The sequence below is a fragment of the Mesoplodon bidens genome (genome assembly GCF_964165515.1).
Source record: "Mesoplodon bidens genome assembly, chromosome: 12".
NCBI classification, from domain to species: Eukaryota; Metazoa; Chordata; class Mammalia; order Artiodactyla; family Ziphiidae; genus Mesoplodon; species Mesoplodon bidens.
The window spans coordinates 84,509,726-84,537,151 of NC_138168.1; the positions used below are offsets into that span (position 1 = coordinate 84,509,726).

General features: G+C 47.4%; 1 protein-coding gene across 2 annotated transcripts in view; it reads left to right on the forward strand.

The window, feature by feature from the left end:
• Positions 1 to 27,426, forward strand: part of ZDHHC14 (zDHHC palmitoyltransferase 14) — a 278,874-nt gene that overhangs the window by 201,631 nt on the left and 49,817 nt on the right. For both annotated transcript variants that reach the window (XM_081250720.1, XM_081250721.1), the window contains exon 3: positions 6,951 to 7,109. In XM_081250720.1, the coding sequence (XP_081106846.1) occupies positions 6,951 to 7,109 (159 nt within the window). The remainder of the gene's footprint in view (positions 1 to 6,950; positions 7,110 to 27,426) is intronic.

Sequence of the window (27,426 nt, forward strand, 5' to 3'; positions counted from 1 at the left end):
TACTTCGGGGAACCTCAGTCTTTGTTCTTAAGGCGAGCAACTGATTGGCTGAGGCCCTCCCATGTTAAGGAGGGTCGTCTGCTTTACTCAAAGTCTGCTGATTTCAATGCTAATCTCACCTAAACATACCTTCGAAGCAACAGCTAGACTGGTGTTTGACTAACATCTGGGCACAGAGCTTAGCCAAGTTGACATGAAACTAATGATCAAGCTTCCTTTTGCGCTTAGACTGAAGGCCAACATCCCAAACCTGACTCCAGGGCTCTGAGCGATCTAGCCCCTGCCCTCCTCCTCCCTGCCTGTCTCCCGTTCACTCTGTATCCTGGTCACACTGGCCTCCCGTCGGTCCTGGATATGCCAGCTGCCTGCTGTCCCGAGAGCAGTACACAAGTTGCTCCCTCGGCCTGAGATGCCCTGCTTCCCAGTCCCGGCGTGCGTGCACACTCACACACACACACACACACACACACACAAGCAGGAGCTCCCACGCACGTTGCCTGGGGAAGCCCTACGCAGTCGTCCTTCAGATTCTGGTCCAAGTGCCACACCCTGTGGGAAGAGGCAGCCTCCCCTGCTCTCTGACTCGCAGCAACGCTGTGCGTAATGATGCACGTAGTTGTGCGATTATTTCGTTCGTGTGTCTGTCTCCGCCACTAGACTGTAAATCCTTGAAGGCAGGGGCCAGATCTCCTCGAAGGTCTGTGTCGCCCACCAGGGTGCCTCCAACTCCCATAGGTGTTGAGAGAGTGAACGAACGATTTGCAACAGTACCCGGGCCTTGAGTGTCGTCTGTCGTCCAGTCCTCGTAGGACTCGTCCCAGCGACGACCAGCCTGCCCTCGCCTGTGGCTCCCCCCACGTCAGCTTCCCTTGTTCTCTTGCTATGGCCTTGCAGACGATCTCTGCTCCACCTTGGGATGAGCTCCCCCAAGCAGAGGAGACCCCCTGTCTACCCACATCGTGGCTTAGGTTTGAAACTCTGCCTGCCTGAGCCTCACCTCAGGCATCAGCTTCAGTCCTTGAAGATAAGCACTGAAGACAAAGTGACTGGGCAAAGCTTTTAACTGGAGGGGACTGTCCCCCCCCACCATGAGCCCTCATCTGCATTTTTGTATGTAAGCATTTGTGGAGGCAAAGCTACCACCGCCCAACGTATTCGTGAGAAAATACTCACATTTTTACTGTCTTGAGTGGAAATAACCAATATCTGTAGACCAGAATTTGCTGTACCTTTTCCCGCAAACACTTAAAATAATAGAAGTTGACTTGGCTGACATTTAGTCATTGTTAATATTTTCCTATAAACTTGGAAGTTTACAAACTGTAAGCTGAGAGATTGTCTTAAATGGCTCTAAAAATAACCATCTTCCTTTGCGATAGATCAACCGTTCCAAGGTTGGGTAGTTTGTGTCCCAAATGCCTCAGAGCATCAATGAAAAGAGCCTTATGAACATTTCAGATTTGTTGGATCCAACAGCTGTCCTGCAGCACATTCAATCCATATAGTCATGCAGGCTTGAGTATAAAGCAAATCACACTTTCCCTGTGACTTATATCCTAATGCAGAGATGCTTTATCTTCATTCCGGCTAAATGCCTATTAGTAGAGGTTCCTCCCGCTCTGGCGGGTGTGCCATCAGCTGGTGAATGGTCTGTGAAACACCAGTGCACCAGGGAATGACACTGTTCTGCATCCTTTTTTTTTTTTTTTTTTTTTTTTTTTTTTTGCGTTATGCGGGCCTCTCACTGTTGTGGCCTCTCCCCTTGCGGAGCGCAGGCTCCGGACGCACAGGCTCAGCGGCCATGGCTCACGGGCCTAGCCGCTCTGCGGCATGTGGGATCTTCCCGGACTGGGGCACGAACCCGTGTCCCCTGCAGCGGCAGGCGGACTCTCAACCACTGCGCCACCAGGGAAGCCCCTGCATCCTTTTGATAAAGGAAAAGAATCTTAATCTACATCTTTTGTAAATTGGGATTTTTTTTCCCTTTGCCTTTTAAAAAAGCAGAGTTCCATTACTTTATATGGTGAATTTCAGCAGTTGTTAAAATTCATCAATGTTGTCCCTGAATTTGGGGCAGGATTTACTCAGGGGCGGACAAATGGGTCTCTCAGAATGTTAGCACTCTGTGATTCCTCCCAAGAAAAGGTGACTTGTTTTTTGGAGAGTGGCTTTGAAATGTGCATACATTAACAAACAGCTTACCTGAGACTCTGACAAGCCCAGGATTTCTCCTTGAGTGAAAAACTCAGTGAGCGGGCAGCTTTGTGTTCCTGAACTTGCACGGAACAGCTGCTCTTCCCCTCTCCCCAGCTCTCCTAATTCTTTGCCCGTCTCCCAGCAATTTGGAGGGGGCGAGGTGGAGAGACTTTAGGAAGAAGAAGGTCACTTCAACCTTTTAAGTTTTCTTTCAAAACGTTAGTGTATAAAAATGTCCTTGAAAAATACTGACTCATATAAGCTTGCAGAACTGTTAGAGGTTTTCCTCCCCCAATTCTAGTGTTCTTTACCCATTAGCTATTGCAGACTTTGATTATTCTTTTTCAACAGCTATACTTGAAACCACAAAGGGCAGCCCTAAGAAGCAGAGACACCACTGTTGCCAATAACAAAAGCCAAAACCCAAACCACAGAGTAATTGAGGATTAGAATGGGAACACCACCTTCTGGGCCCCGGGATGCAGGCCACGGGTGCTTGTCATCCTCAGGGATGAGAAGCTTTTCACGATCGGCCACTGGTGCCAGTCTGAATGTCGAAGAGGCGTTTCTTTTTTCCTCAGGTGTGGGTGTGAAGCCTTGGGTTTCAAGGCTCCGTTGTTCCCATCTGCCCTGGATGCGGGCATTCCAGAAAGCCTTTGGTCTGGGGCGACTGTTGAATGTATTTTATGAAAGAAATGACAATTTGGGGGTACCTTGAGGTAGACAGCTACCCATATAGCCTGGCCCTCCCAGGTGGCACTGACTAGCTTTGTGAGATGGGTCTTTGGACCAGCAAAGCCTGTAAAGAGGACACGTAAAGAGGAGCAACAGCTTCAGAAGGACCCCGCGAGAGGTGTTCCTGGGGAAGGGCGAGTCACCGGGCTGTGTGACTCTGACCGGTGGGCGTGGAGAAGCTTCCCAGCATCATTCCTCCCTACCTGCCAGAACTGGCCTTCCATTCAGCAGGCAGTTCCTGGGGACCTACTGTGTGTAGACCCTGTGCAGGACAGGGGAAACATGAAAGCAGTAGGGCGTGGCCCCTGCCCTGGCGCCGCGGCGTCTGGGGGAAGACACGGAGCTAAATCCTCGTGATCACCACACCGGCAGAGGACCCAGGGTGTCCCTCGGACCTGTGAACCCCCCTAGCAGAGGACAAGTCTGTTTAGTTCCTGTTGCATCCCCAGCTGCCAGCACAGGGCTGGCACCTACGAGCCCAGCACAGATCTATTGACTGGATAAATGCACGAGCTAGGTGCAGCGACAGCCCAAGAGAGGAAGGAAGTGACACAGCTTTCAAGGCTTTTCCACGGGAGAAACTTGAACCGGACCTTCTAGGTTGAGTATCTGGAGGGCAGGGCGGCCTGAGCAGAGAAGAGATGCCTGGAAGCGTGAACAGCGGTGCCTGCTCCGGGGCCGCAAGGAGGCCACTGCCTCGGGCTCGGGCTGCAGGAAGACAAGAGCGGGGCACATGGACGACCTGGGGCACCTCACCAGAGGCCAGGGTTTCTCCTTCGCCAGACCTGTACTTAGGAAGCAAGCTCTGAAGGCCGGGAGGAGAGCAGACCAGGGGTGTCAGGGGACCCAGGGCTCATCAAACAGCCCGGCAGGACCCCTTGCTGACCGCTCCCCACGCGACATCTCTGCTCATTTCTGGGTCCTCCACTGCCGCCGGTGCAGTATTTTGCATAAAGTAAATAATGCATAAATATCGGTTGATTTCTTTTCCCCTTAGTTCTGTGGTCCTTCAGTCCTTTCAGGGCCTAGGTGGGCCTTGATTCCAGGTCCTCTGATTCTTCCATTCTTTTACATAAAGAGCTCTCCAAATATTTAGTCAAAAAGTTTTTGGTTTTGGTTTAATTCTTAAGCTTCGGTGTACCATGTCTGTTGAATTCCAGCTTCAGCTCAAATTTTTATCAATGATTTCGTCTTTCAAAAATGTACTTTAGAACTACAAGATCACTAGAGTTGGTCTTAAGGAGTGCGGGTAAATACTCACTTTTTAAAGTCATTGTTTCTCAGAATGTGGCTTTTTTTAGGAGTCGCTCTAGTGGATAAGTTTGTCATTCCCGCTTCTTAAAATATTTTTCTTGACAAATCATTTTTTACACTTCTCAGGTTAAAGGAACACAAATATTATTGATTGGGTTATTGTTCTTTTGAAACCTCTATCTGACTTTCTAGTTTTCCTACGCATGTTTTCAAGAGCTAAATAGATACAGTGGGTTTCACAGCTGACATAAGGCTAGCGAGGCACCAAGTCATAATTAATTTAGGCCTCAGTGGCATCCAGTTGGCACTGGAAGGGTTGTGACCTTATCTTTGATGTGTTCAAAGCCAGTTATTTTTACCCTGATGCTTCAGGAAGTACGCAGCCACTTCGTCTCTTTGTTTTCTTATCACAGAATCAGTCGAGATGCTGCCCTCTTTCCAGTGTATGTGCTTTGGAAGCTGGTCCCTCTCCAGATGCCTGCTGAACTTAGCACTGTTTAGTAGGGCAGCCACTTGGGGTGCCAGGCAGGTGGGGGACATGCCAAGAGAGGGTGTCCTGCTTGGCAAGGCCACCCAGAGTCCTTGGGATGGCGCCACAGCTGTTTAATTATTCAGGTGGAATGACTGTCCTCAGCGGAGGTGTAAAGCGGAAGGGCCGCTCTTACCCTCCGTGTCCCTGCTCCGTGCTGCCTTCTCTCCCTCCGATGTTCCTGAACTCTGACCTCTCCTAATACACCCTCCTTGTGGAACTTTAATTTTCCATGAAGAGTCAATGGCCTGGAACCACTCAAAATGTTGGCCCTACCAGTGGGGCTGGTATCTTCACACATATCAAAGCCTTAGGCTAAAGCGCTAAGGGCAGATTTCAGGCCTCAGAGAGCCTCTTAAAGAAGATTGGGGTAAAGGGGGCACCCCCTGAAATCATGACTTGTGAGCTGTGAATTCTGGGAGTGAGAGCAGTCCTGGGGGCACAGAGGGTGCAGCTCTGCAGGTTCCATCGGCTGTTCCTCATCACCAGGTTCTCCGTGTGGAAATGCTTGGGTGGCTGGCTGTGATTTGTGAAGCGGCCCCTTCCTGTGTGCAAAGGTTCTCCAAGTTTCTGTGTTCTCTAAGTTTAGCTCTCTGTCATACCTGTGAGTGTATCTGGGTACACGACAAAGAGGAACGTGAGAGGAAGAGGTACATGTGACGTGTGGATGGGCGGCGTTTACAGGCATCCGGGAGCAGGGTTCTCAAACTTTAACGTGCACGACACCCGCTGGGGTGGAGGGGGCTAGTGGTCTCCGTAAATGCAGATTCTGATTCAGGAGCTCTGGGGTGGGACTGAGAGAGAATGTGCTTCTCTGACAAGCTCGCGGATGCTGCGGATGCTGCATGGACCACAGTGACAAGGCCCTGATTGCCATACCCGGGGAGCTTTTAAAACCTCTCATGCTGGGCTGCACCCCACCTATGAAATCAGAATATCTGAGAGCAGGACGGTAGCATCAGCAGTTTTGAAAGCTCGCCACGTAATTCTCGCCCAGGTTGAGTTCGTGGCCGGGAGGGGGGTGGGGGGAGCTGAGTGGAGGATGGGACTCATTCCTGTCACTTGGGAAATTTACCAGAAGTATGTTGCAGCTGTCGCCATCTGATAGTGTATGAATTAAAACGAATTCAGTGTTACCAGCTCTTGTTTTAAGAGAACACCGTGAAGTTTCCCCGGAGTTCCTCCAGCCACCAGGCTCTGCCCAACCTGTGTTCATCAGCCGCAGAGTCCCAGCTGAAGCCCTCACAGAGATTCTTGCTGTCCTCCATTTACCCGTGGCCTTCCGTTCCTGTTGCACAGCTTGCTGACCTCAATTCTTTGTGGCTGTGAGGGGTCTAGATGAGAATAAAATGTTTTATCTTCCTGTAGAGCAGGGGTTCTCAACCGTACAGCACATTAGAATCACCCTGGGCGATTCTGATTTATCGGGTCTGGGGCAGCGTCCTTGCACTAGGCGAGTTTGAAAAGCTCCCTGGGTGATTCTAATGTGAACTCAGGGATGAGAGCCAGGTTATAAGATAAAATGAAGCTTGAACAAAAAAAAATATGTATTTGTATTTTCGTCAACATTTAAAAAAACTTGTTCTAAAAAATAAAAGATGCTGTTCAGACAATAAAATATAAAAATTGTTTTTTTTAAATATACATGTAATGATTTTATTTAAATATATGTTTAAATCTGTTATACCCCCCCACCCACCCAATATCTGGTATTTTTGAGGAGGCCAAGGCGCAAAGTGGGGAGATTCTTGAGCCGGCGTCAGAGAAGCGAAATGTTCCTGATGTAAATATCACCACTGTATTAATTAGGACAGCGCCAGCTGGTGTAGGATCTCCGTGCATGTGTGCATAGTCATTCAGGGGGCCCCAGTGTATGTCTCCAAGGTGGCCTGCGGAAGGGGGGAAACAGTGGGTGGGGTTCAGGGGAGGCTCCCACCTGCCGGGCGGGGCCACGTGTACTTGCACCCCATTGGGCAGAGCTCAGTCACGTGGTCACTGCGGCGTGTGTGGAATTGTCAGCGCAACCCCAAGCCCTCGAGGAGCACGAAGGTTGCGGGACGGCCAGCCTTCGGTGTGCTACCGCATTTGTGTGTCTGGGGGTCAGGTGCCTACCAGAAAGGCGCTGGCTGTGGGCCCTGCACTTGGAAATGCAGATTCCAGGCCTACTAGATGCGGGAGCTTGCAGAGCTTAAGTGCTATGTTAAGCCCCTGTGCTCTTGTCTTCTTTTCTCCACAGATATCGCAAACGGCACCAGTTCAGGGGGGTACCGCCCACCTCCCAGAACCAAGGAAGTCATCATCAATGGCCAGACTGTGAAACTTAAATATTGTTTCACCTGCAAGATTTTCCGGCCTCCTCGTGCCTCTCATTGTAGCCTTTGCGATAACTGCGTAGGTGAGTAGAAGCAGAAATTGCCTCCGTCCCGCCTCTAATGTTTGTGCTAAAATGTCTGTAGCTGATGGAGTAGAGATTTCCCGTGAATAGACCTGTGCTAAAGAGAGTCAGCATGTGTGTCTCTTTAATCCTTCAGAACTAAACTGCCTCCTGCCCCTGATCCCGTTCACCAAGCCCAGCGTTGCCAAATCTTTTTTCTGTTTACATCCTGCAACACATCCTGCAACACCACGAGGACAGCAGAACGTCCTAGGCCTTCTCCTCCCGGGTACACAAGACCAGAGGGGGTGTTCTTTGTGCCCTGGAGCTGCCGGGTCGGCAGACCCTTGAAATAAAACCATTTCGCCCCTAGATCCTCCATTGCCCAAGGAGCTGGCTGCATGCATAGCCAGACTCTCCCGGCTCCTCAGAGGGGCATTGTGCTTGTGTAGCCGGTGGCATATGAAGCCCGAGGAGAGGAAGAGGGGAGAAGCCAAGAGACTTCTGGGCCTACAGTTAGGATCATAGCTCTTCCCAGAGACCACTTACCTTCTCTGTCGGCTTGCTTTCTCCAGAACAGGCTAGGAAACAGGCAGAGGGAACACCGTGGAGCACAGAGGCCCTCCAATGTAAGACTTGGCCCTGCTGTTAGGCTGCCACCACCCCAGCACAGGATTTTTACAACTGATGTGGGTGCCAGCCCCTTGGAATTACTTGGGCAGCACTTCCTGTCACTTCAGACTGAGAGCTACTACCCACACCCGCAGACCATCTTCTCCCCACGGATGGAGCTTCTCAGAGATGAGGTTGGCAAGTGACAGGAAGGGTAATGAGCAATGGACGGAGGCTTTGCCACACGGGGGAAGACCCACAGTTCTTCAGCCCCATAGCCTGCCTCTAAAAGAAAGAACCAGGGATTTTCCTGGGCGAATAAACATGGAAATCCTGTTAACCTCACACCTGAAAGGATAGAACGCCTCAGAACAAACCTTGTTTCCCTTAGTAACACATTATCAATTGTCAACCCTTTTTGAGCCTATTAGAATTTGTAGTCTCAATTCTTCAGAAAAAAAAAAAAGGTTATGTAATGTTTCCTGCTGCGCAAAGCCATTTTCCTTTTATTTGTCTGAAATATACTTTATCCTCACTTTAATAATCTACAGTTTGGTAGAAAGCCCATGTTTTCCCTCTCAGGCCTTTTTTTGGTTTTATTCACTTGGAAAAATTACTTTTAGCCTTTGTCTCCGTAGCAAAACAGCATGGAATTTTGTTGTCTTTCCCAAGTAGTAAGAACCAGTTAAGAGCCTGGAATCTGGTACCCAGTGGCCTGGGTACAAATACTAGCTTCATGACTTAGACAAGCAACCTCAACTCTCTATGCCTTGGTTTTCTCATCTCTACAATGGTGTCAATAAGGAGTGCCTACCTTATGGGATGGTTGACAGAGTAAATGAGTTAACGCATGCAGGGCACTTAGACCGGTGCCTGGCTTTCTGCAAATGCTCTGTGATTGTTAGCTGCTATTCTGTTATTACTACTGCTCCCTTGACATTTTTTTTTCTTTTTTTTAATGCTTGGCAGGTACCCTCCACAGCCCATAGCAAACCTATTTCTTTCTTTTTTTTTTTTTTTTATAAAGGTGTCACATTTTATTTATTATCTTTGGCTGTGTTGGGTCTTCGTTTCTGTGTGAGGGCTTTCTCTAGTTGTGGCGAGTGGGGTCCACTCTTCATCGCAGTGTGCAGGCCTCTCAGTGTTGTGGCCTCTCCTGTTGCGGAGCACAGGCTCCAGATGCACAGGCTCAGTAGTTGTGGCTCACGGGTCCAGTTGCTCCGTGGCATGTGGGATCTTCCCAGACCAGGGCTCGAACCCGCGTCCCCTGCATTAGCAGGCAGACTCTCAACCACTGTGCCACCAGGGAAGCCCCACCCTTGACATTTTTGATTGGCTTTCTCTGGCCAATTTCTTGATCTACTGCATCCCTCTACAGGTATGGTGACCAAAACTATACCTGGTCCTCTATGTGAGGACACACCAGGGTTTCTACAAGGACACATGACAGCCTTTGTGTGATTTCGGATACCCTTCCTGATGACTGCAGCCCCAGTGGCCATCCCATGCCCATCTCGAGCATCCTTTTAAGCCAAAGCAGCACAGTGGCTTAAGTGTCTTCAGGGGAATAATCTGTAGGGATTCAGAGGACCCTTTCTTGGGTTGTAATTTTGATATTATATGATGAAATATTATATGATGGAATATATATGTATTTTTTCATTCACATAAAATCTTTTGCATGTCTTCTCCTGGAGCTCTAATGACTTGTTCCAGTTGGCATTTATAGGAAGGGAGTTGTTGCCTACAAACCTGAAGAGTTTACGGGGCATCTCCTTGTCTTTATCATTTATAAAAATGTTTACCTAGACAATGTTTACTAGACACCTGACTGTCATTTGGTCTCAATCTTCTGTCTCCTGTCTCTAGGCTAGATTCCTAATCATGATGAAACGTTCCTCTCTATCTTATAGTGTTTTAAAATTCTCTTCGGATCATACTGTAAAACACTTTCTGAAAGTTCGTCTAATTCCCTCATTTGTTCCCTCCATCACCCATAGGTGAACATAGGTTTACATGTTCCTTAAAGAACCCTGATGAATTAGATGTAAAATCGTCTTACCAGAATTATATATGTAGTTAATGGTGTACTTCTCCTATAGTATAACTGTATAAGATAGTACCCTTTCTTATAGAAACTACCAGCTGAGAAAATAAGAGCCATCTGTCTGTAATATCCAGGAGCCCTTCTGATAGGTTCTGAGCAATCTTTCTGATAAATCCAAGTCACATGCTCATCCAGAACTCCACAAGGAAGCATGGGGCTGTCCTGTAATAGGAAGATGCAGAACAGGAAATGGAAAGCAGAGGAAGCGGGGAGGTTGGGGTGGGCTCAGAGGAGGAGACTGGATGAAGAGCGCATTGACAACAGCTGCCTCTAAGCATCATTTGACGGCCCTAGGGCTGGAGGTTGGCAAACCCTGATCAGGGCCCCACTGTGTGGAGGACAGGTGAGATAAACAGCATACAGTTGATGTAAAATAAAGCTACTCACTGCGCTCGGGGAACAACCACACAACGACTCAAACCTACATAGTTTTGGTTTTCCAGTTCATTACACTGCATTTGGGCCTTTGGTGTGACCCATTAACTGACCAGTGAATTGGACCTTGTGCCTTTGGGAAAAGAGAGTGGAAAGCAAATGTCTCCAACTGAGAAGTATAACTGCAGAGTTTGCTGCTATTTTATTTTTAGATAGAAAGTTTTTATTGAAAGAATTCTACTTTTTGCAGCCACGGGAAAAAAAGAATACAATGATGTGCTGAAAGCCAGGGTCTACACACGTGGCTTCCCTTCCCTTGTAATGAATGGGTTTGGGTTGGTCCTTCCTAGGCACACAAATAAATGCCACTTTGCACTGGGAGGGGGGAGGAAAATGCAGCTTCCCAGGCAGTTCAGAAGCATATTTTTCTGTGTTAAATAAGTTTGAAATGAGAGCAGAATTGTAGGGGCTGTGTCCTTGGAGTTGAGGACTAAGGGAAGAGTTTTCTTGGGGAGCAAACTCTGTTGCTAACATAGAACAGGTTAGCAAAGCCAGGCGGTTGGGACATGGCTCTAAGGACGAACAGACCCAGAACTGAATCCTGGTCCTGTCCTTGGATAATATTGGAACCCGGGCAGGTTATCTGACCACCCCCAGGGGTTTCCACATCTGTAAAATGGGGTGATCCTAGTACTGCCTCGTAGGTTTCTTTTAAGGATGAAGTGAGATAGTGCCGAGCAAGCACAGACCTGGTGCACACCAAGGGCTAACAGAGGGCTTGCCAGTGATGTAATAGTGCGTAACAGGAGAAGAGATGCCGAGGTGCTCCCAGGGAACTGCGTAGAACAAACGCTGTCTTCACAGAATGATGGGAGTCCCCTTGTTTTCCTGTAATCTGGGAGGATTTGGATGATCTGCAGCTGCAGGATTGAATATATCCTCTCTCTCTCTGTCTCTTTTTATCTGTTTCTCTCTCATTGTCTCTCAGTGTTGCCATCAAATCGCTTCTGCACATTGAAACAGAGTATTGGGGGTTGTTTGTTCTTCTAGGCAATTTTTTTTTTTAAATCAGAGTTTTCTTATTTATTTATTTATTTATTTATTTATTTATTTATTTATTTATGGCTGTATCGGGTCTTCATTGCTACGTGTGGGCTTTCTCTAGTTGCGGCGAGCAGGCTTCTCATTGTCGTGGCTTCTCTTGTTGTGGAGCACAGGCTCTAAGCGTACAGGCTTCAGTAGTTGTGGCACGCGGGCTCAGTAGTTGTGGCTCGCAAGCTCTAGAGTGCAGGCTCAGTAGTTGTGGCGCACGGGCGTAGTTGTGGTGCACGGGCTTAGTTGCGCTGCGGCATGTGGGATCTTCCCAGACCAGGGATTGAACCTGTGTCCCCTGCATTGGCAGGCAGATTCTTAACCACTGTGCCACCAGGGAAGTCTCGCCAGGCAATTTTTGACGTTATAAAATATTTTTACACAACTGACAGCTGGGACCAAGGAGCCATCTCTGCTCGCTCAGACCCTTAGGACCCCTCAGGTCATTAAAGGAAGAGTAACAGAAGGAGCTGGAAAGCAAAACATACCCTTGTGAGGTCTTCTCAGACTCACTAAGTATGTTCCAGCCCCAGCTGAGCCCCTTCCACATCTCCCCAGCCAGGGTGGACCCTTTCAGGGAAGTCTGTCCTTTGGTGGGCTCTGGCCCAGTGTCAGAATAGCCAGCAGCTTTCCCTGGCATTGGGTATTTTTAACACAACCTAAACGTGTAATAAAGTGTGATTTACTTGAAAGTAATTTATGCGTGCACTGTGAACTAAACTAAGTTTGCTGAACACTAAGAAGGGGCACTGCAAGCATTTGCAAGCCTGCTCTACGGGGGTCTGTCTGACTTGGACCAGCCCAGAGGCAGCAACACCTGGGTCCCAGACCTGCTGCCTGATCCTCTGCTCCCACCATGCCACGTCTGGAGGACAGAGAAGGTGGCACACGAAGCCCTCGAGCTGTGTCAGCCGCTGCAGAGCTCTCGGCGGCACCAGCCTCCTCCCTCCTAGGGGGGTTGCCCTGGCCCCATTTTCACCTGTCCCCTTCTGTCATTTCTGACGTGGATGGCGCAGAGAACCTCCAGACACCCTCTGCAGGGACTCAGTGCCCACTTACTCTTGTTTTGGGGAGACCGTCACGGTCGTCTTCAAAAGCTCACTCTCCCTCTCCTGGGCACTGTACTATGCTCTCCCTTCCACCCCACAGTGTCTCCCCCTCCCTGCCCCCACCCATCTAGCTGCTTCCTCTGAGATGTGGGTTTCTGAGCTGAGACTGCAGATGTCTTGTCTGTTGTATACACTCTGCTGAGCCCAGTTACTGCTTCACAGTTGTACTCAAGAGGTCTGAAATATCTGAGATTTAGAATCACAGCTGCCTTCTGGTGTGGGGTAGCACGCTGGAATTTCTTTTAAACGATTTGGGTATGGTGAGACGGGTATTAGTTTTACATAGGAAAGCATATCATTTGAAGGGCATGGAGCAAGCTGGCATTTATAGCCTCCCAGGGACCAAAACAACTGAGGGATTTACTGTGCCCCTGCTAGTTTCCAGTATCCTTGCTTTTTACTGACATTTAATGAGCACCTATGTGTCAGGCACTGTGCTAGTATCTAGATGCATCAAAATAAAATACAGTCCCCAAGAATCATTCTTAAGAACAGACCAAAGAGAATTCAAGGCCAGAAAGCATTGTATTTATCATATTACATGGATCAAAAAAAGAGTAATTTTATGTTAGTAAAGAGTACATTTAAAACTTCGGTCAACATATATGCATCAAATAACATTGCATCAAAATACATAAAGTAAAAATTATTAGAAAACACAAGGATAATTTGGTATAACATAATGCTAGTGAGAAACAATAATATACCCCTGGTTTTGTTGGCTCAGGTAAGCAAAATAAAAGTAAGAAAATAAAAGATAATGCATATATAATTAATAAATATATGCTGAACTTTGTTTCTGCAAAGTATACTTACTTTTTTTAACTGATTGTGGAACATTAGCAAAATTAATCATACTAGCTGCACAGAAATTCCTAACTTCCTAAAAGCAGATGTTACACAGACTGTGTCACCTAATGACATAGCAATAAAACTAGAAATCAATCACAAAAATATAAATACACAAACCTAACCAATTGTAATGTTTTTTAAGAACCTTTTCATCAGCTCTTGGGTGGCAGGGACTTCAGAATCGCACTTGTGGAATAGTTAGAAAATGACAGTAAGAACAATGCAAAATAAAACTTCTTGCCAGTCAGAATTCTAAATTCTAACCGCACAAAACAGTTAACCTAAGCAGAAAAGGAGTTATCTGGAAAACTATCAGGTAGCTCATAGAAAGGAAGGAGGAGGCTGCAGAACCAGGCTCGGCAGCCTGGAAGAGCCTGGGGGAGGCTGGGTGGCTGAGCGCAGCCAGTCATTCCTGCAGTAGGATGTCCCAGGAGGCACAAGCACCACAAGCAAGATGTTTGTGACACCACCACTGAGGTCTGACTCTGCTGCTACCATCAGCTTGGAACTGTGACTGTCTGCAAGGACCATGGGCTCTGGATTCAGAGATCTGGTGGGTGGGAGCCCCTGGGCCTGTTTCATTTCCACACCCAAGCAGCCAGCGAGATGGGGGAGGTAGCTGCCCCACTTTCAGCTTCTGTAACAGGGGTGGAGGGCGGGGCCTACCTCCCACCTATTTTGGGATTCTCCACAAACAGGAAGCTTACTTGGTTGGTGGATGGCCAGTGAAATTAGAAGTTTTCAGAAGTCTAGTACAAAAAACAAAACCGAATTTAGAAGCAACTGGAAGAACATAGCAGCCATCTCAAGAAGATAGAAAAAAGAATAGCAAAATAAACTTTAGAAAGCAGGAAGAAAACCATTAGTAACCTAGAAAACGGAAAAATAAATATGATAACAGATCTAATTCTTTGGCAAATAAGCAACAAAAAGATAAACTTCTGGTGAGACCAAAGGAGGGAAAATAACAAAGTGGAAATAACAGATTGAAGTGAGACATTCTCTCCACAAACTTATGTATAAATTTAATTCAATTTGAGGCAGGAGACAAGGTAAAAAAAATGTACAGTTTGACTACCAATACCATTTTGGGGAAATTATTGGATTTTTGGAAACCGTTCACTGTTCATGTGAGGGCCGCCCCTAAGCTTTCCGTGGTGGCGCGCAGGCTGGGTTCTTCTCCTGAGGGCTTCCAGCCCCTTTGTGTTAATCTTTGTTTTAGTTTTTTTCTTAGTGTCTGGAGTTTTATCCTTTTTGGTTTAAGCAACAGGTCCTGTAACTAAAAAATATATCATACAACCTAATTAATGCTTTTGGATTCAAGACATTGATCACGTTTCCACCCTCTCCCATTCACTGACCTCTCTGGAGAGTTTCTGTTTGCCTTAGACCAGCAGTAATTGTGTCTCCACCGCCAACTTGAAATGAATAAATACAGACCTGGGATCTTTTAGCTGAAAACAAACTGGGAGGTTTTTCTTTCCACAGATAATCTATTGTAGTGCACCAAGGGTTTAATGAAACTTGCAAAATGACAGATAACTTCAAGGCATATCACTGTCATTGTCATGTAACTCACGCTGTGCAAGATTGTGGAGAGAGCCAGAATTCATTTCACGTCTGTGGAAGACTGCCATTTGTTCATAAAAGGTTTTATTCATTGATATGAAGAAACTCAGAGCCAAATGTAGCAGCCTCTAAACAATGTAAAGACTTTGGGGTGTGTTTTTTTTTTTTTTTTTTTCGGTACGTGGGCCTCTCACTGTTGTGGCCTCTCCCGTTGTGGAGCACAGGCTCCGGACGCGCAGGCTCAGCGGCCATGGCTCACGGGCCCAGATGCTCCGTGGCATGTGGGATCTTCCCAGACCGGGGCACAAACCTGCGTCCCCTGCATCGGCAGGCGGACTCTCAACCACTGCGCCACCAGGGAAGCCCTGGGGTGTGTATTTTTGGCACTAACTTATTCCCGGTTTTCCTATAAGCAACTCAAGTCCTTTTCAGAAAGTGGTGGGAGTTTTAATTAAGTCACTCGTTATCAATGATTCGTTGTTATTAGCTCAAGTGACAGATGGCAGAATTCCAAGTAACCTTCCTGACTCATTTGACCATAAAATGACATTCTTTCCTGGAAGACTTTTCGTCTTATGTCAAATTAAAATCTTTCCTAGTTGTCAGTACATTCTTTTTTCTGTGTCTTCCTACCAGTTCACATTTTCTGTATTTCACTATTGGTTCCCATCTCCTGGGAACCAATAGTTCCTCTGTTGGTTCTTCTGTAACCTCTTCTTGGCCGTCCCTCAGCTCTTCTCTTGGCCTCTCTCATCCTCCATGGATTCTTCATGCTGTAGCTGGAGACACCCTTTTGTTTCAGCCAGATAAGCTGGTCCCTTCTCTTTCTCAACATGTCCTCCCCACAATGAGAGCCCCTGTGTTCTGCCACCAAGATTTTCTTCCAAAAAAATTAAAATCAAGAAAGTCTAGAGGTGCTTTTGAGGCAATAACCAAAATAAAATAAAATTCTACAAAGTCTCTCAACTTTCAGAAGAATTTCCTTCATAACGTGTTTGTCATAGGTGTAAGTACATCTAAGTAAATGTAAATTCCTCAAGATGGAGTACCCAGGCCTGGGAGTCTGCATTGTAGCAAAGTAAAAGGAGGTGGGGATCATGCACGGTCAAGGTTGAGAGCCATGGGAACAGACTTTCTGTGACCCTCTCCGGGATCCACCATTGAGGTCAAGCCATCTGGGTGTGTTGGGAATTGCTCATCTCTCGTGGAGACCAGCGGCCGGCAGTGAGGCCTCCTATGGGAGGTGGCCACTTCCAGAAGAGCACTACTATGGTGATTTGCACCCTTAAAAAATTAATATTAGTAAAATAGCTACCATCTTTGGAGCCTGTTAGAAGCCATACATTGCAAGTATCATTTTACAAATGGAAGTTCATCAGTATTAGTACTTCTTCTGTAACTCACCTTAGCGCCATAGTCCCTCTGGGTGTCTGAGGTGGACATTGACATGGCCTGACAACACGGGTAAGTCCACCAAGCTGAGTGGCTGGGCCAGGGCCCAGGGGTGGTGTTGAGAGTCAAGAGGAGGAATCAGGCCTTATCTGTAGAATGCTCTGTAAAGCAGGCATTCACCACTCATCCAAAAGTATTCCTTCATTGGCTGGTATATGCAAGTAGAATGCAAAGAAGTGTTAAGATGGGCTTCCTGCCTTTGACAAGTTTTCTGCCGACTCATGAAAAGTGAACTAACATCATAAAGAAATATTTTAGGGAGTTCCCTGGTGGCCTAGAGGTTAGGATTCCGGGCTTTCACTGCCGTGGCCCAGTTTCAATCCCTGGTCGGGGAACTGAGTTCCCGCAAGCCACACGGCGCAGCCAAAAAAGAAAAAAGAAAAAAAAAAACTGTTTGACCAGGTTGTAGCACTCAGGATATCTAGTCTGATCTTAGGAGGGTCATCTTAGACCAATTCCCATAAAGAGGAGAAATGGGAGGAAAGGCTGGAAAAATTCAATAGCAGTCACACTGAAGCCCTTGGGTGCCTGTCGAGAAACAGAAACTAGACTCAGCCACTAGTGCAACATGCTCGAGCAGGAACCTGAGATGGTCTGATCTCACACATCGGTGTAAAGTGAATTGATGAGATGTCTTAGTTAGCTCTTGGCCAGTGATGCAGTATGACAGACACCCTCCAGAATCTCAGTGGCTTTGAACAAACAGCCTTTCTTTTCCTCATGGGCCTGTGGGTCTCCTGGGGCAGCTCTGGGTTTGGCTCCGGGCGTTGCTCAGGTTCAGGCTTCTCCTCAGATTTGGTTCTGAGACCCCGGTGGGACAGCAACTGCCAGGCATGTTCTCCTCACTGGGGCCGGGGCGGGGGGGGTGGTCACTGGACCACACGATGGGGGCCAAAACATGCAGTATCTCTTACAGCCTCTGCTTACGGCACATCTGCTAAGACTCCATGAGCCAAACAAGGCACGTAACCAGGACCAGGACCTGTCAGTGGGGCAGGGAAGGATACTGCCCCCTCAAGAAGGGGAGTAGTGAGTATTTGCTGAGATACACCAACCTGTCACATGCAGGGAGACTCAAAGGCCAAAGGTCAGTTACTTTCTAAGAAGCAGTTGTGTGTCTCATTCATCTTTTTAAAGCAGATGGAGCCTTCTAGAAGATGCCCAATAATCATTGTTTACTTGAGTTGCCGAGAATTGAAATTGGCCTCCAGCAACGGATTTGGGAACTAGGGAGGCTAAGGATGCAACATACTTTGCCAGCCCCGAAGTTTCTTCTTCCAAGATATTTGTGGCTATATCAGCCCATCCAGCTGCTCTCTGTTGGGTGTTAAACAATAAATGTTTCACCAAATTCCACCCACTATTTGTAGGAGTTGGGCAGGACTGAGCTGTTAAAGGCTGGAAACTTGAATAGTGAAAAATAATAACCTGTATGCTTTAGTTTTGAAAGCTTAATTGTTTTTAAAAAGCTATAAAAATAATTCGGTTTGTTGGAACAGACTAAATTTTATCTTATTTTTAAAATGTTGAGAAGTATTTTAAATAAAGGACTAATGGAAATTGGAATAAAGGAAGAAGAATCACTTATATAAGAACCTAGTACCTATGGAGATGTAATTATTATCTTTTTTGATAAAAGAAGTGAAATGGATACATAGAAACAATTTATACTAAACTAACTTTCATTTTATGATGCCATCATGTATTTATGTATGGCTTCTGACTTTTGGAGGTAGTTCTGTGTATATTATCTCATTTGCTGCTCACAACCAGCCTAGGCATTAGTCGAGGTAGAGAGTGTCACCCCCATTTGCTACAGAACTCAAATTCAGAGAGGGCAGGAACTGTCCATGATCACACAGCAAGACTCTAGCTGCTGGAACCAGAAGGCAACCTCCTAACCACTGTGTGAAAGTTCATAAACCACAGACTTAGAGCAGAGAGAAACCCAGCTGGGCCTGAAAGTCAGCAGCAGGTGGACAAGTAAGACCTAAACACATGAGAAAATGTAATAATTTCTACTCCAGCCTGGGAGAAATGCTGATCATCCAGCAGTTCGTGTCCACCATGAGTGAGGCTCTGTGCCGGCCCAGGCTGGGGTGCAGCACGCAGAGAGAGAGCAGGAAGTTGAATCACACACGGTCACCAGCCTTTAAAGTCTTATAAAAGCTGCAGAGAGGGTAGGGAAGGTAAATGTCTGGCACGACCTGGTCGGGCCCAAGCAAAGTCATAAGTAAGCTCAACTTCCTAGTTATTCCCCAGGATTCTCAGGTTAACACGACAGGATACATGTATAAGTACTTTAAAGTTTTAAAAATCTCTCATAGATGCATATGAAGATTATATTCCCCTCCTGAAATTGTACTGCCTGAGCGTCCTAGTTTTTGTATAACAGAAGCTCTCTGTACCTTGGATCAGGCCTCCTCCTCCCCAGCATTCCTGTTAGTCTTTAAGATCCCAGGGGAGAGTTTAATGAATCAGCAGGTACTGGAAAGCTGATGGGACACCGCAACTTGAGTGGAAGCAGTGAGCCCCAAACCTGAGGAAAGTCACTGACCACATGCCCTGGACAGAGCAAGTTCCCCCAAAAGGCCCAGAGCGAGAAATGAGATGCCGTGAGGACACACAGCAGGACTGTGGCCCTACTGCCGAAGTACAGCCTACTCCCTGGGCCCCTCCAACCACGGGCCTGACCAGGGGCCGAGACCCTTGCTTCTCAGGGTTGCTTAGTGCAGGGATTCCTGCCCTGGGCACCATGGATGGGATTCAGGGGGTCCAAGAGCTTGGATGGAAAACGCTGACACCTTTAATGTCACTAACCTCTAAATGAAATTTAATATTTCTTTCAATTATGAACACAGGCAACAAACCACATTAGTTGCATTAGTCACCACTAGAAACCACAGACCTTTTCGTATGACATTACAGACAGTGAAAATAGATCATTTACATTTGCTATTTCAAAACCACAGTAGTTGATAAACTGTAGCTCTTGTTATTTGGCATATGAATAAATAAGCTTGTATCCTACTATGTCACAACTTTTAAACTATTTTGAAAATGACATTTATTACTGATTTCGACATTAATAAGGTGGAAGGGTGCATGGCTTCATGAGACTGCTAACAGGGTTCACGGCACACAAACTAAGTTAAGAGGTCTGGTTAAATCTTGTTTAGACTCTGCAGTTGTTAGAAAATAGACTGCTTAAGATGACAGGTAACATCTCTCCACCCCACCAGAGGGTTGGTGTTGATTTTTTTCAAGTAATAGGCAGTAACATTTATTTCAAGAATGCCATTTTTAAAAGCTGCTTTTTTGAAAAAAGGAAAACTTTACTGGGCTTGTTCTTCCTTCCTCTCTTTCTTCCTCTTTCGCTCTTAACCCAAACACAGGTGTGCAGAGCGCGCATACACACACACACACACACACTCTCTCTCTCTCTCTCACACACACACACACACACACACACACACACACACATACACAGCTTCCTGCACTGGGCAGTCAGGCCCGGGCCACCCACACACCCAGGGTGCTTACCAACCTGGTGTCCAGCCTGCTACAGATTCTTGGTGGTTTTCTGGGGGCATCTGTGTCACCCTTTCATGACAAAGGAGAGAACAGAAAGCTCAGGGGCAGGACGAGGACTGTGCCGCTGGCCCTTCCCAGCCTCCTCCTCCCCACCTCTGTGTTCTTGGGTAAATAGGAGCCTTCTTAAAAATTGCTGAGAATTCACTCCTTCCCACTGTTCTTGCCTCGGTCTGTTTATGCTACTGAGAAATATTGGGAAGATAAGAGCCCTTGGTATAAAGAAATTTAAATTTTCCCTCAAAAAATAGTACAATATTATTTTAAATTTGAAGCCAAGATTGTTTCCAAGCCCCACATGGGTTTTTAATGGTTTGTATCACATACCTGTTCATTGAAAGTTAGCGAAAACAAGATAGTGTTACAGAGTGTACTCTTGGCTTTTACAAGTTCAATTCACAACAGTATCACAGTAGAGTGGTCTGCCATTTATCATGTGATAGAAGTAACCAGTTTTCTATCAAGCTGTTTGTGCCTGAAAAACCATTGCCTATTACTGATTTATGGGTTTGTTTTTCAGTCCAATAAATTGAGCCCAAAATGCATTTTTTCATCTTTGATCACGCCGAATATTTGCTGTAGGACAGGAAATCGCCAGCATGTGTGCCTGGGGTTATTATAATGCTGTGCTCAGGGCAGCGGGGAGCCTCTAGGCTAATAATCCTTTAGGGCTATGCACATGGCCATGTCAGCACTTCATTGGCTCACCTGTTTAAGGAATATCCTCTGACTGTTGCTGCTGTGTCAGGCTCTGTGCTAGGCAGGCACTGTGGAGACGATGGTGATGGTGATCAGCACAGCCCTGCCCGCGGAGCTTCCCTACCGAGGAACTCAGGTAGATTCACAGACTCCTGTGGTACAGGGTCATGTGGGAGCATATGGGAGAGTTTCCTAACCCAAAGGAAGGAGCATCCCATCTGAGACCAATGGATGCACAGGTCATAGGAGGATGACCTGTGCAGAGGCACAGGGCAGCGGGAGGCGGGCAGATCCATGGGACTAGAGAAAGTGGAGACTGCAGGCAGAGAGCGCTGCAGGCAGAGGCAAGACGCCTTCCAAGCCACGCTGAGGAGCTTCAGTCTTATCCCAAGGGCAAGGGCCAGTGGAGTGGCCTTATCAACCGTGTGTTTCAGAAAGTGCTCTCTGTCTGCATTGCAGAGGGTGAACTGGATGGTGATAAGACAGGGCCAAGGAGATGGGTAGGAGGCCTGCAGCTACCCTATAACTAGGGAAGTAGCCGTGGAGATGGAAAGGTGGCGTGGATGGATCCCAGAAATCCTCCTGAGGAAGAAGCCACGGAACTAAGTGCTTCATTAAATTCACGGACTTGGGGCAAAGAAGAGTGACAGATCCCTCTGTCTCCTGAGCGCATGATTATTTCCCCATATTAGGAAATTAATGCTTTTAAAGAAAAATCAAGTTCACATATTTTCGGTCAGTCATGACACAGTGACCTGAGTCCATAAAGTACATAACTCAGTGTAACCACCGGAACCCTCTGGCTCTTGGTCCAGAACTGGATCTGCAGCAACTTAAACATGAGGACCCAGAGACAGTGATGTCAGTTTCAAGGAACTGGGTACCACGTGTGTCCAGCTGTGAGTGGTTGGCTGGTGTCTGAGGTCAGAGACAGAGAAGAAAAAAGGGGGGAAGGGGAGGAAAGAAGTGCTAGAAAATAGTAGGAAAAGAAATACAGAAGGGAGGGAGCAAGAAAGACGAACGTGGAGAGGAAGTGAGAGGCCGTGAGATGGAAGTGGCAGCAGAGGTGCTGGGTCAGAGCCGCCGGGGCTGAGAGGAAGCAGAGCTGAGGGGAGATGCCCCTCACGTGGCTCGGGGCTGCCCCGCAGCTGCTCAGGACGCCAGCTGTGCCCACGGGGCAGCCCCCTTATCCAGAACGTTCCCCACCACCAGCATGACCCCTCCTCCCTGCTGTCCGGCTGTTTACAAGGTGACGTCACGAAGAGCCCTGAGAGCTTTGTGGTGAGTGAGGTGGGCTCTTGAATGGTCTTTAACCAAAAATGTTTCGGGCTGCTGCTAACAAGGAGTCCATTTTCAGTCCTGCCCTCAACAGAAAGTGTCTTTCCCCATCTCCTGGGGCCTCAGAACAGAGAACAGAGGAGGTGGAGACAGTGCCGAGAGGAGAAAGCAAATCCTGCAAGAAACCGCAGGTAACAAGGGACTGTCCATGGACAAAGGCTGGACTCGGGGCGAGTGCTTTCCCGAGTGTGGGGGAAGGAGAGCCTTGCCTCAAGGTGTCAGGGAACAGCAAGGGGACCCCAGAGGTGCATCTGGCTAGACTGGTCCAGCCTCCTAGACTTGCTGGCTGAAAGTCTTCAGCATTTCCTTGGAGAGAAAAACTCAGAGATAACATCATAACATGCATTTGGAGAACTTTTGCCCATGGCTTTGTAGGGTGAGTCCTCATACTGCTCATCCCAGAGGGAGCCTCAGACATTCCCAACAGAGTCCTTCGCTGGCATCATAGAGGCCCAAGGGATGACCCCACCTCCCTTAAGTATCATTATCCACCAGCGGCTGAACTGGATAGATCCTACCTGAGTCAAGAATCTGGACCTAGGGCTTCCCTGGTGGCGCAGTGGTTGAGAGTCCGCCTGCCGATGCAGGGGACACGGGTTCGTGCCCTGGTCCAGGAAGATCCCACATGCCACGGAGCGGCTGGGCCCGTGAGCCATGGCCGCTGAGCCTGCGCGTCCGGAGCCTGTGCTCCACAATGGGAGAGGCCACAACAGTGAAAGGCCCGCGTACAGCAAAAAAAAATAAAAAAAAAAAAGAATCTGGACCTAGAGTGAGAACAATCAAGTAAACTGCCCACCCCCGTGAAGGTTCAGTGAGCTTAATTCTGTTCACATCCGTGGAAGCCTTCCCACAGCCTTCGGAGGCAGGGGTGGAGGGAGCGTTCATACACATAAATGAGAAATGGCAGGCAAGGTTGGCTCACACCCTGGGAAGCAGGGCTACCCCCAGAGCCCTCTCAGAGCAGCCCTGCTCTTCGCAGGTTTGGGTCCTGGCTTGCTGGCCTGTCGAGTTCAGAGCCACCCTTGGGGACAGGCCCTGTTAGCTGAGCTGTCACACGGAACCAGCAAAGCCAGGATGCTGACGTGTTCAACTTCAGCAAAGGACTCTATGACTGGTCCAACTACTTGGGCAGCCAATTCATAGTCAGAAGTCTAATGTATAATTGTAGAATGAGAAGTATAACCATCATGGGAAGCAGAACGTGCATGGCCAGCCCTGGGGCGGCTTTCTGGATACTTGGGGCAGATATTCTCGTGTAAGACCAGGAGCCATCTACATGTATACTTCAGAAAAATGCTTTGTTAGAAGACTCTACTAGTTTAAAACAATGCATTTAAAGTAAATTGTAAAACATACATCTTTTCTTATTCTGTGCATTTATGTATTTAAAAACTTTTCAACAAAAGAAAGAGACTGTCTGGTGCTATATTTTGGAAGGTGCATCCTTCACCAACAGGAAGAGTCTCAACCACAGGATCTCTGGGGCGTCCAGGCACATTTTCAGCCAGTCCTGGATTGCTGCCATGAAATCAACCACAGGTCCATGCGCAGCACACTTCTAATGCAAAAGTAAATTGGACCTAATCCAGAGAAGAATGCTCTTTGGCCATGGTTTTATTTTTAGCTGACCAAGAAGTGCTCGCCTCATTTCTGCCTGTAATTGTCAAACGGCAACTCTGTTGTAAAAACACTTCTTCCATACCCGAGAAAGCCACAGGCAATTACTTCGTGAAAGTATGTTTCTGTTTGTCTTGCTGTCGCGGCATGGGTACCTCTTTGGCTCACTGTCTCCCCTGATTTGTCTGTGGCTCCTGGCTTCGTGTCTCTGGGGAGTGAGTGTGCTCATCTCTGGTCTCACTGCCTTTTGCCTTCCCGAAGTCTGTCTCTGTCTCTCAAGTTTATGTCTCCAGCTCAGGCCTGTCCTCAGAGCTCCAGACTTGCAGATGCATCTGCTTTCTGGGCATCTCCACTTGGAGAGCCCAGAGACACCCCAAATCAGCATTCCCGGGGACCCCCAGCTCGCTGAGTGCCAACACCGTCCATCGGTTGCACAAGGCAAACACCAAATGTTTCATATTTGGCTCCTTCCACTCCCATCCTTTTCTAAACACCACCAGGCCCTGTACTTTTTCTTAGTAGGTGGGTGCATTTCCCTCCCCTTATGCTAGCATGGCCAACTGCAAGCCACCATCATCTCTCACCTTGCCTGCGCGGGGGTCTCCTAGTGGACCCCGACCATCCACTCCTCTCCCCATCCAGTCCACCCGCTACCATCCCAAACAGAATCGGATCACACCACCTCTCTCCTTAAGTGTGCTTTCCCGCTGGTGGCTCATAGGAAGGAGGCCCACACCCTTCACCTGGTCCACCAGATCTGTGCCCTCCCCCTCTCCAGCTCGGTGGCACCTCACGCCTTGCTGCCTGGACTCCAGCCCTGAGGGTCTCCTCTCAGTTCCTGGAAAAAGGCACATCCTCTCTGTGAAGTCCTCTCACGGAGGGCTCTGGGCTGGTTCCTAGGGAAGCGCACTCCTCCCTGGATTTTCTGGGCTCGGCCTTCACAGCTCTGACCGGTTATTTGATGAAAGCCTCTGCCCGGTGGACGTGTAAGCTCCAAGAGGGCAGCTCTGTCTGTTCCTCACCAAGTGCTCTCAGCAACCTGCACCTCCCTGGCCTGCAGCTGCTCAGTTAACATTTGCTGAAGGAGGGTGGGAAGGACGGAAGGGAGGGAGGAAGGAGAGAAAGAGAACTGGATACTCCTCTGCCTGCATCTGCTTCATCTTTCCGGGGTACCTTTCTCTCTTTAAAAAAAAAAAAAAAAGCCTATTACTTTTTTAGTTCAGTGACTAGGTTACTGTTGTCAACCGGAACAAAAACGTTTCCTTCCCCCAGAGTCTCAACAAAACTCACCCTCACACCCTCAGACCTCCCAGCGGTACAAATGAAAATGTTTAGACTCCAAGAGAAATGATCATTTTTTTAATTAAGTCTGATCAGGAACTAGTAACCCCGATACAGTTCTGGGAGGATAGAAATGACAATTTAAATGACTCATAATGTATTTAGGCCAATTACAGATATAATTTATACATATATTTATTCACTCAACAAGTATTTGAGGGCCTATCATGTGCCAGCTGCAAATTTGAATAAAGCAGTAGCTTTCGAATTTTTTTCCCCCTGCAACTCACAGTAAGAAATGCATTTTGTATTGGGACTCAATTTACACAGATACTCAAAGTTCCATGAAGCCGTACTTGAGTATATGAGATGCCTTGATATTTTCTATTTTATTCTTTTTTTTTTTAATGTTGGGCATGACCAACTAAACTAATTTTATGACTCACTACTTGATCACAGCCCTTAGCTTGGAAAACCCTGAATAAAACATAGGCCCTTCCTGTATGTAAAGCGGCTCCCGACCTGTGGTTGATGACTGGCAGTTATGCTGGGTGAACAGAGTGCCAGCCTCAAGTGGGGCTAGGGTTTGGGGTGTGTACCTTTGGGACCTGAGGAGAGGGTACATTGAGCAAACCAATCAAAGGTAGGCGCCTGCCTTTCTGCCTTCTTAGAACAACTCAACTTGAAAGTTAGTTGTTGAAATTGGCTACTTCAATTTCAGCAAACTAAACCAATAGGTCAACCGTTGTTAACTAAGAACAGGCTGCAGGAAGTTGTATGTAAAGGCTGGGTGTGAGTGCATGAGGGTGGGAGGGACTGTCATTTTCATTGGATTTGTAAAAAGCATTAGGAAATAAAAAATTAAGAATCAGTGCTCTAGAGGTTAAAAAACAGAGCTTCTGATATTCGTGGAAGGCAGTAGATGAGAGGGTGTGCAGTGTTAGCATTGCTGCCTCTGCCTCAGATGTCCTCCATCGCATGGTCCTCCTCCATCACCCTCATCCCATCGCACCTCACCCAGGCCAGTGGAACCCTGAGAGGCTCTCTGGGCCCTGCCTGGGGATCGAGCTCTGTAGCTCTAGCAAGTGTCAGCCAGGAGGGTTTTGCTGCTTGCCCCAAGGCTCTCCATATCGAATGGGATCTTAGCCTACTGTTAAGCTTAACTCTTAGATTATCATAATTTCCTCACTGTACTTTGCTCTTAGCAGCTCTGTAAATCTTTTCAGACAGCCCAATAGAATCTCTAGACATTAATCTGCCACAAATCAGAAAACCACATTCCGGGGCCAGCCGTAAACAGTTAACAGGGCAGCGCAGTGGGTATGTGAGAACCAAGGCTGACGTAATGCTCTGCTCTGGCCATCTTGAAATTCTGAGTAATCGTTTAATAGGATGCTCTATAGTTTCCTTCTGCAGTGGGCCCCGCAGAGTACATAGCCAGTCCTGACTATTAGATAGAATCTTTCGCCTGTTCTTTTGTGTGCCTGTGTTTAGAAAAGTAATTAACAAGCCGCTGACTAGACTGTGGTAACTCAGTGAAGTGCTGGCATGGTTTGTACAAACAACAGCAACAAACAAGAAAACAACACACTCTAGTTAGAGTCTAAGAAGTCTGCTGACCTGATTCTGGTGGTGGGAGTATTTCTGTAGCACGTAGCAGTCTCTGTAGGGCCACCAGTTAGCTCTGGGTCTAACGTGGGTCTGTAAGAGCGCTAGCTCTTATCAAGTATTTATAGAGTTTCTACTGCGGAGGCCTGCCAGCCCTTCCTAATTTTGTGTAGAGTGGACACAATGGACTTCAAGTCTTGAAAAGTTTGACTTAGCCGTACAATCCTAATATTTGAGGGGGAAAGAAACCTTAATGACATATCCAACTGCTGAGGCCCAGAAACCTGCCTAGGTTACATCACAAAATAGGCATTTAGGATTAGGACTTCAGGTCCTTTAACTTAAGCATCCAATGTACTTTCAACAATGCACCACCAACAGAGCAATATCACACATATTTGAAACTTAACTTGGGACTGCTTAGAACAATTACAGTGAACATTTACTAGCTGATTGTAATTTTTCTTTTTTCTGGTGGTTGTAAACAGTGGGCCATTTTAGAAAAAGAATATAATGAGGAAACCAATATAGAAAACAGATATAGATCTGTCTGCTCTAGTTGAAAGGGAAGGAAAGGTGGGCCTTCCAGCACCCAAGGAGCTCAATTTGGAAATGCATTAGCTCTGCAGACATCAAGGCTGCGGCTGCTGGAGCTGCCCAGGGAATACAAGCAAAGGGCTGCCATGGTCTTATTTGCTTTGGTGGTCCCTCTAGCAGCAGCGTGAGGAAACCAGGAAGGTTTCACGGTGGTTCATGAAAGAGGTCACGGGGTTGCTGCAATGGCCTTCAGCGACAGGGAGCAGCAGCATAGAAAAGATAGCAGGAATAATACAATGGGCAATCCTGTTGACCGGCTGGATGGGAGGGGTGAGAGCCAAGGGCAGAAATGAATGCATTTTCTACCTTGGGCAGCTAGATGCATGGGGGCGCCATTTACTAAGAAAAGGCAGGCCAGTGAGGAGCGAGGACAAGGGAGCATAATAAACACAGCTTAGGACCCGCTGAATGAGAGGTGGCGATGGGACAGTTAGGTGGA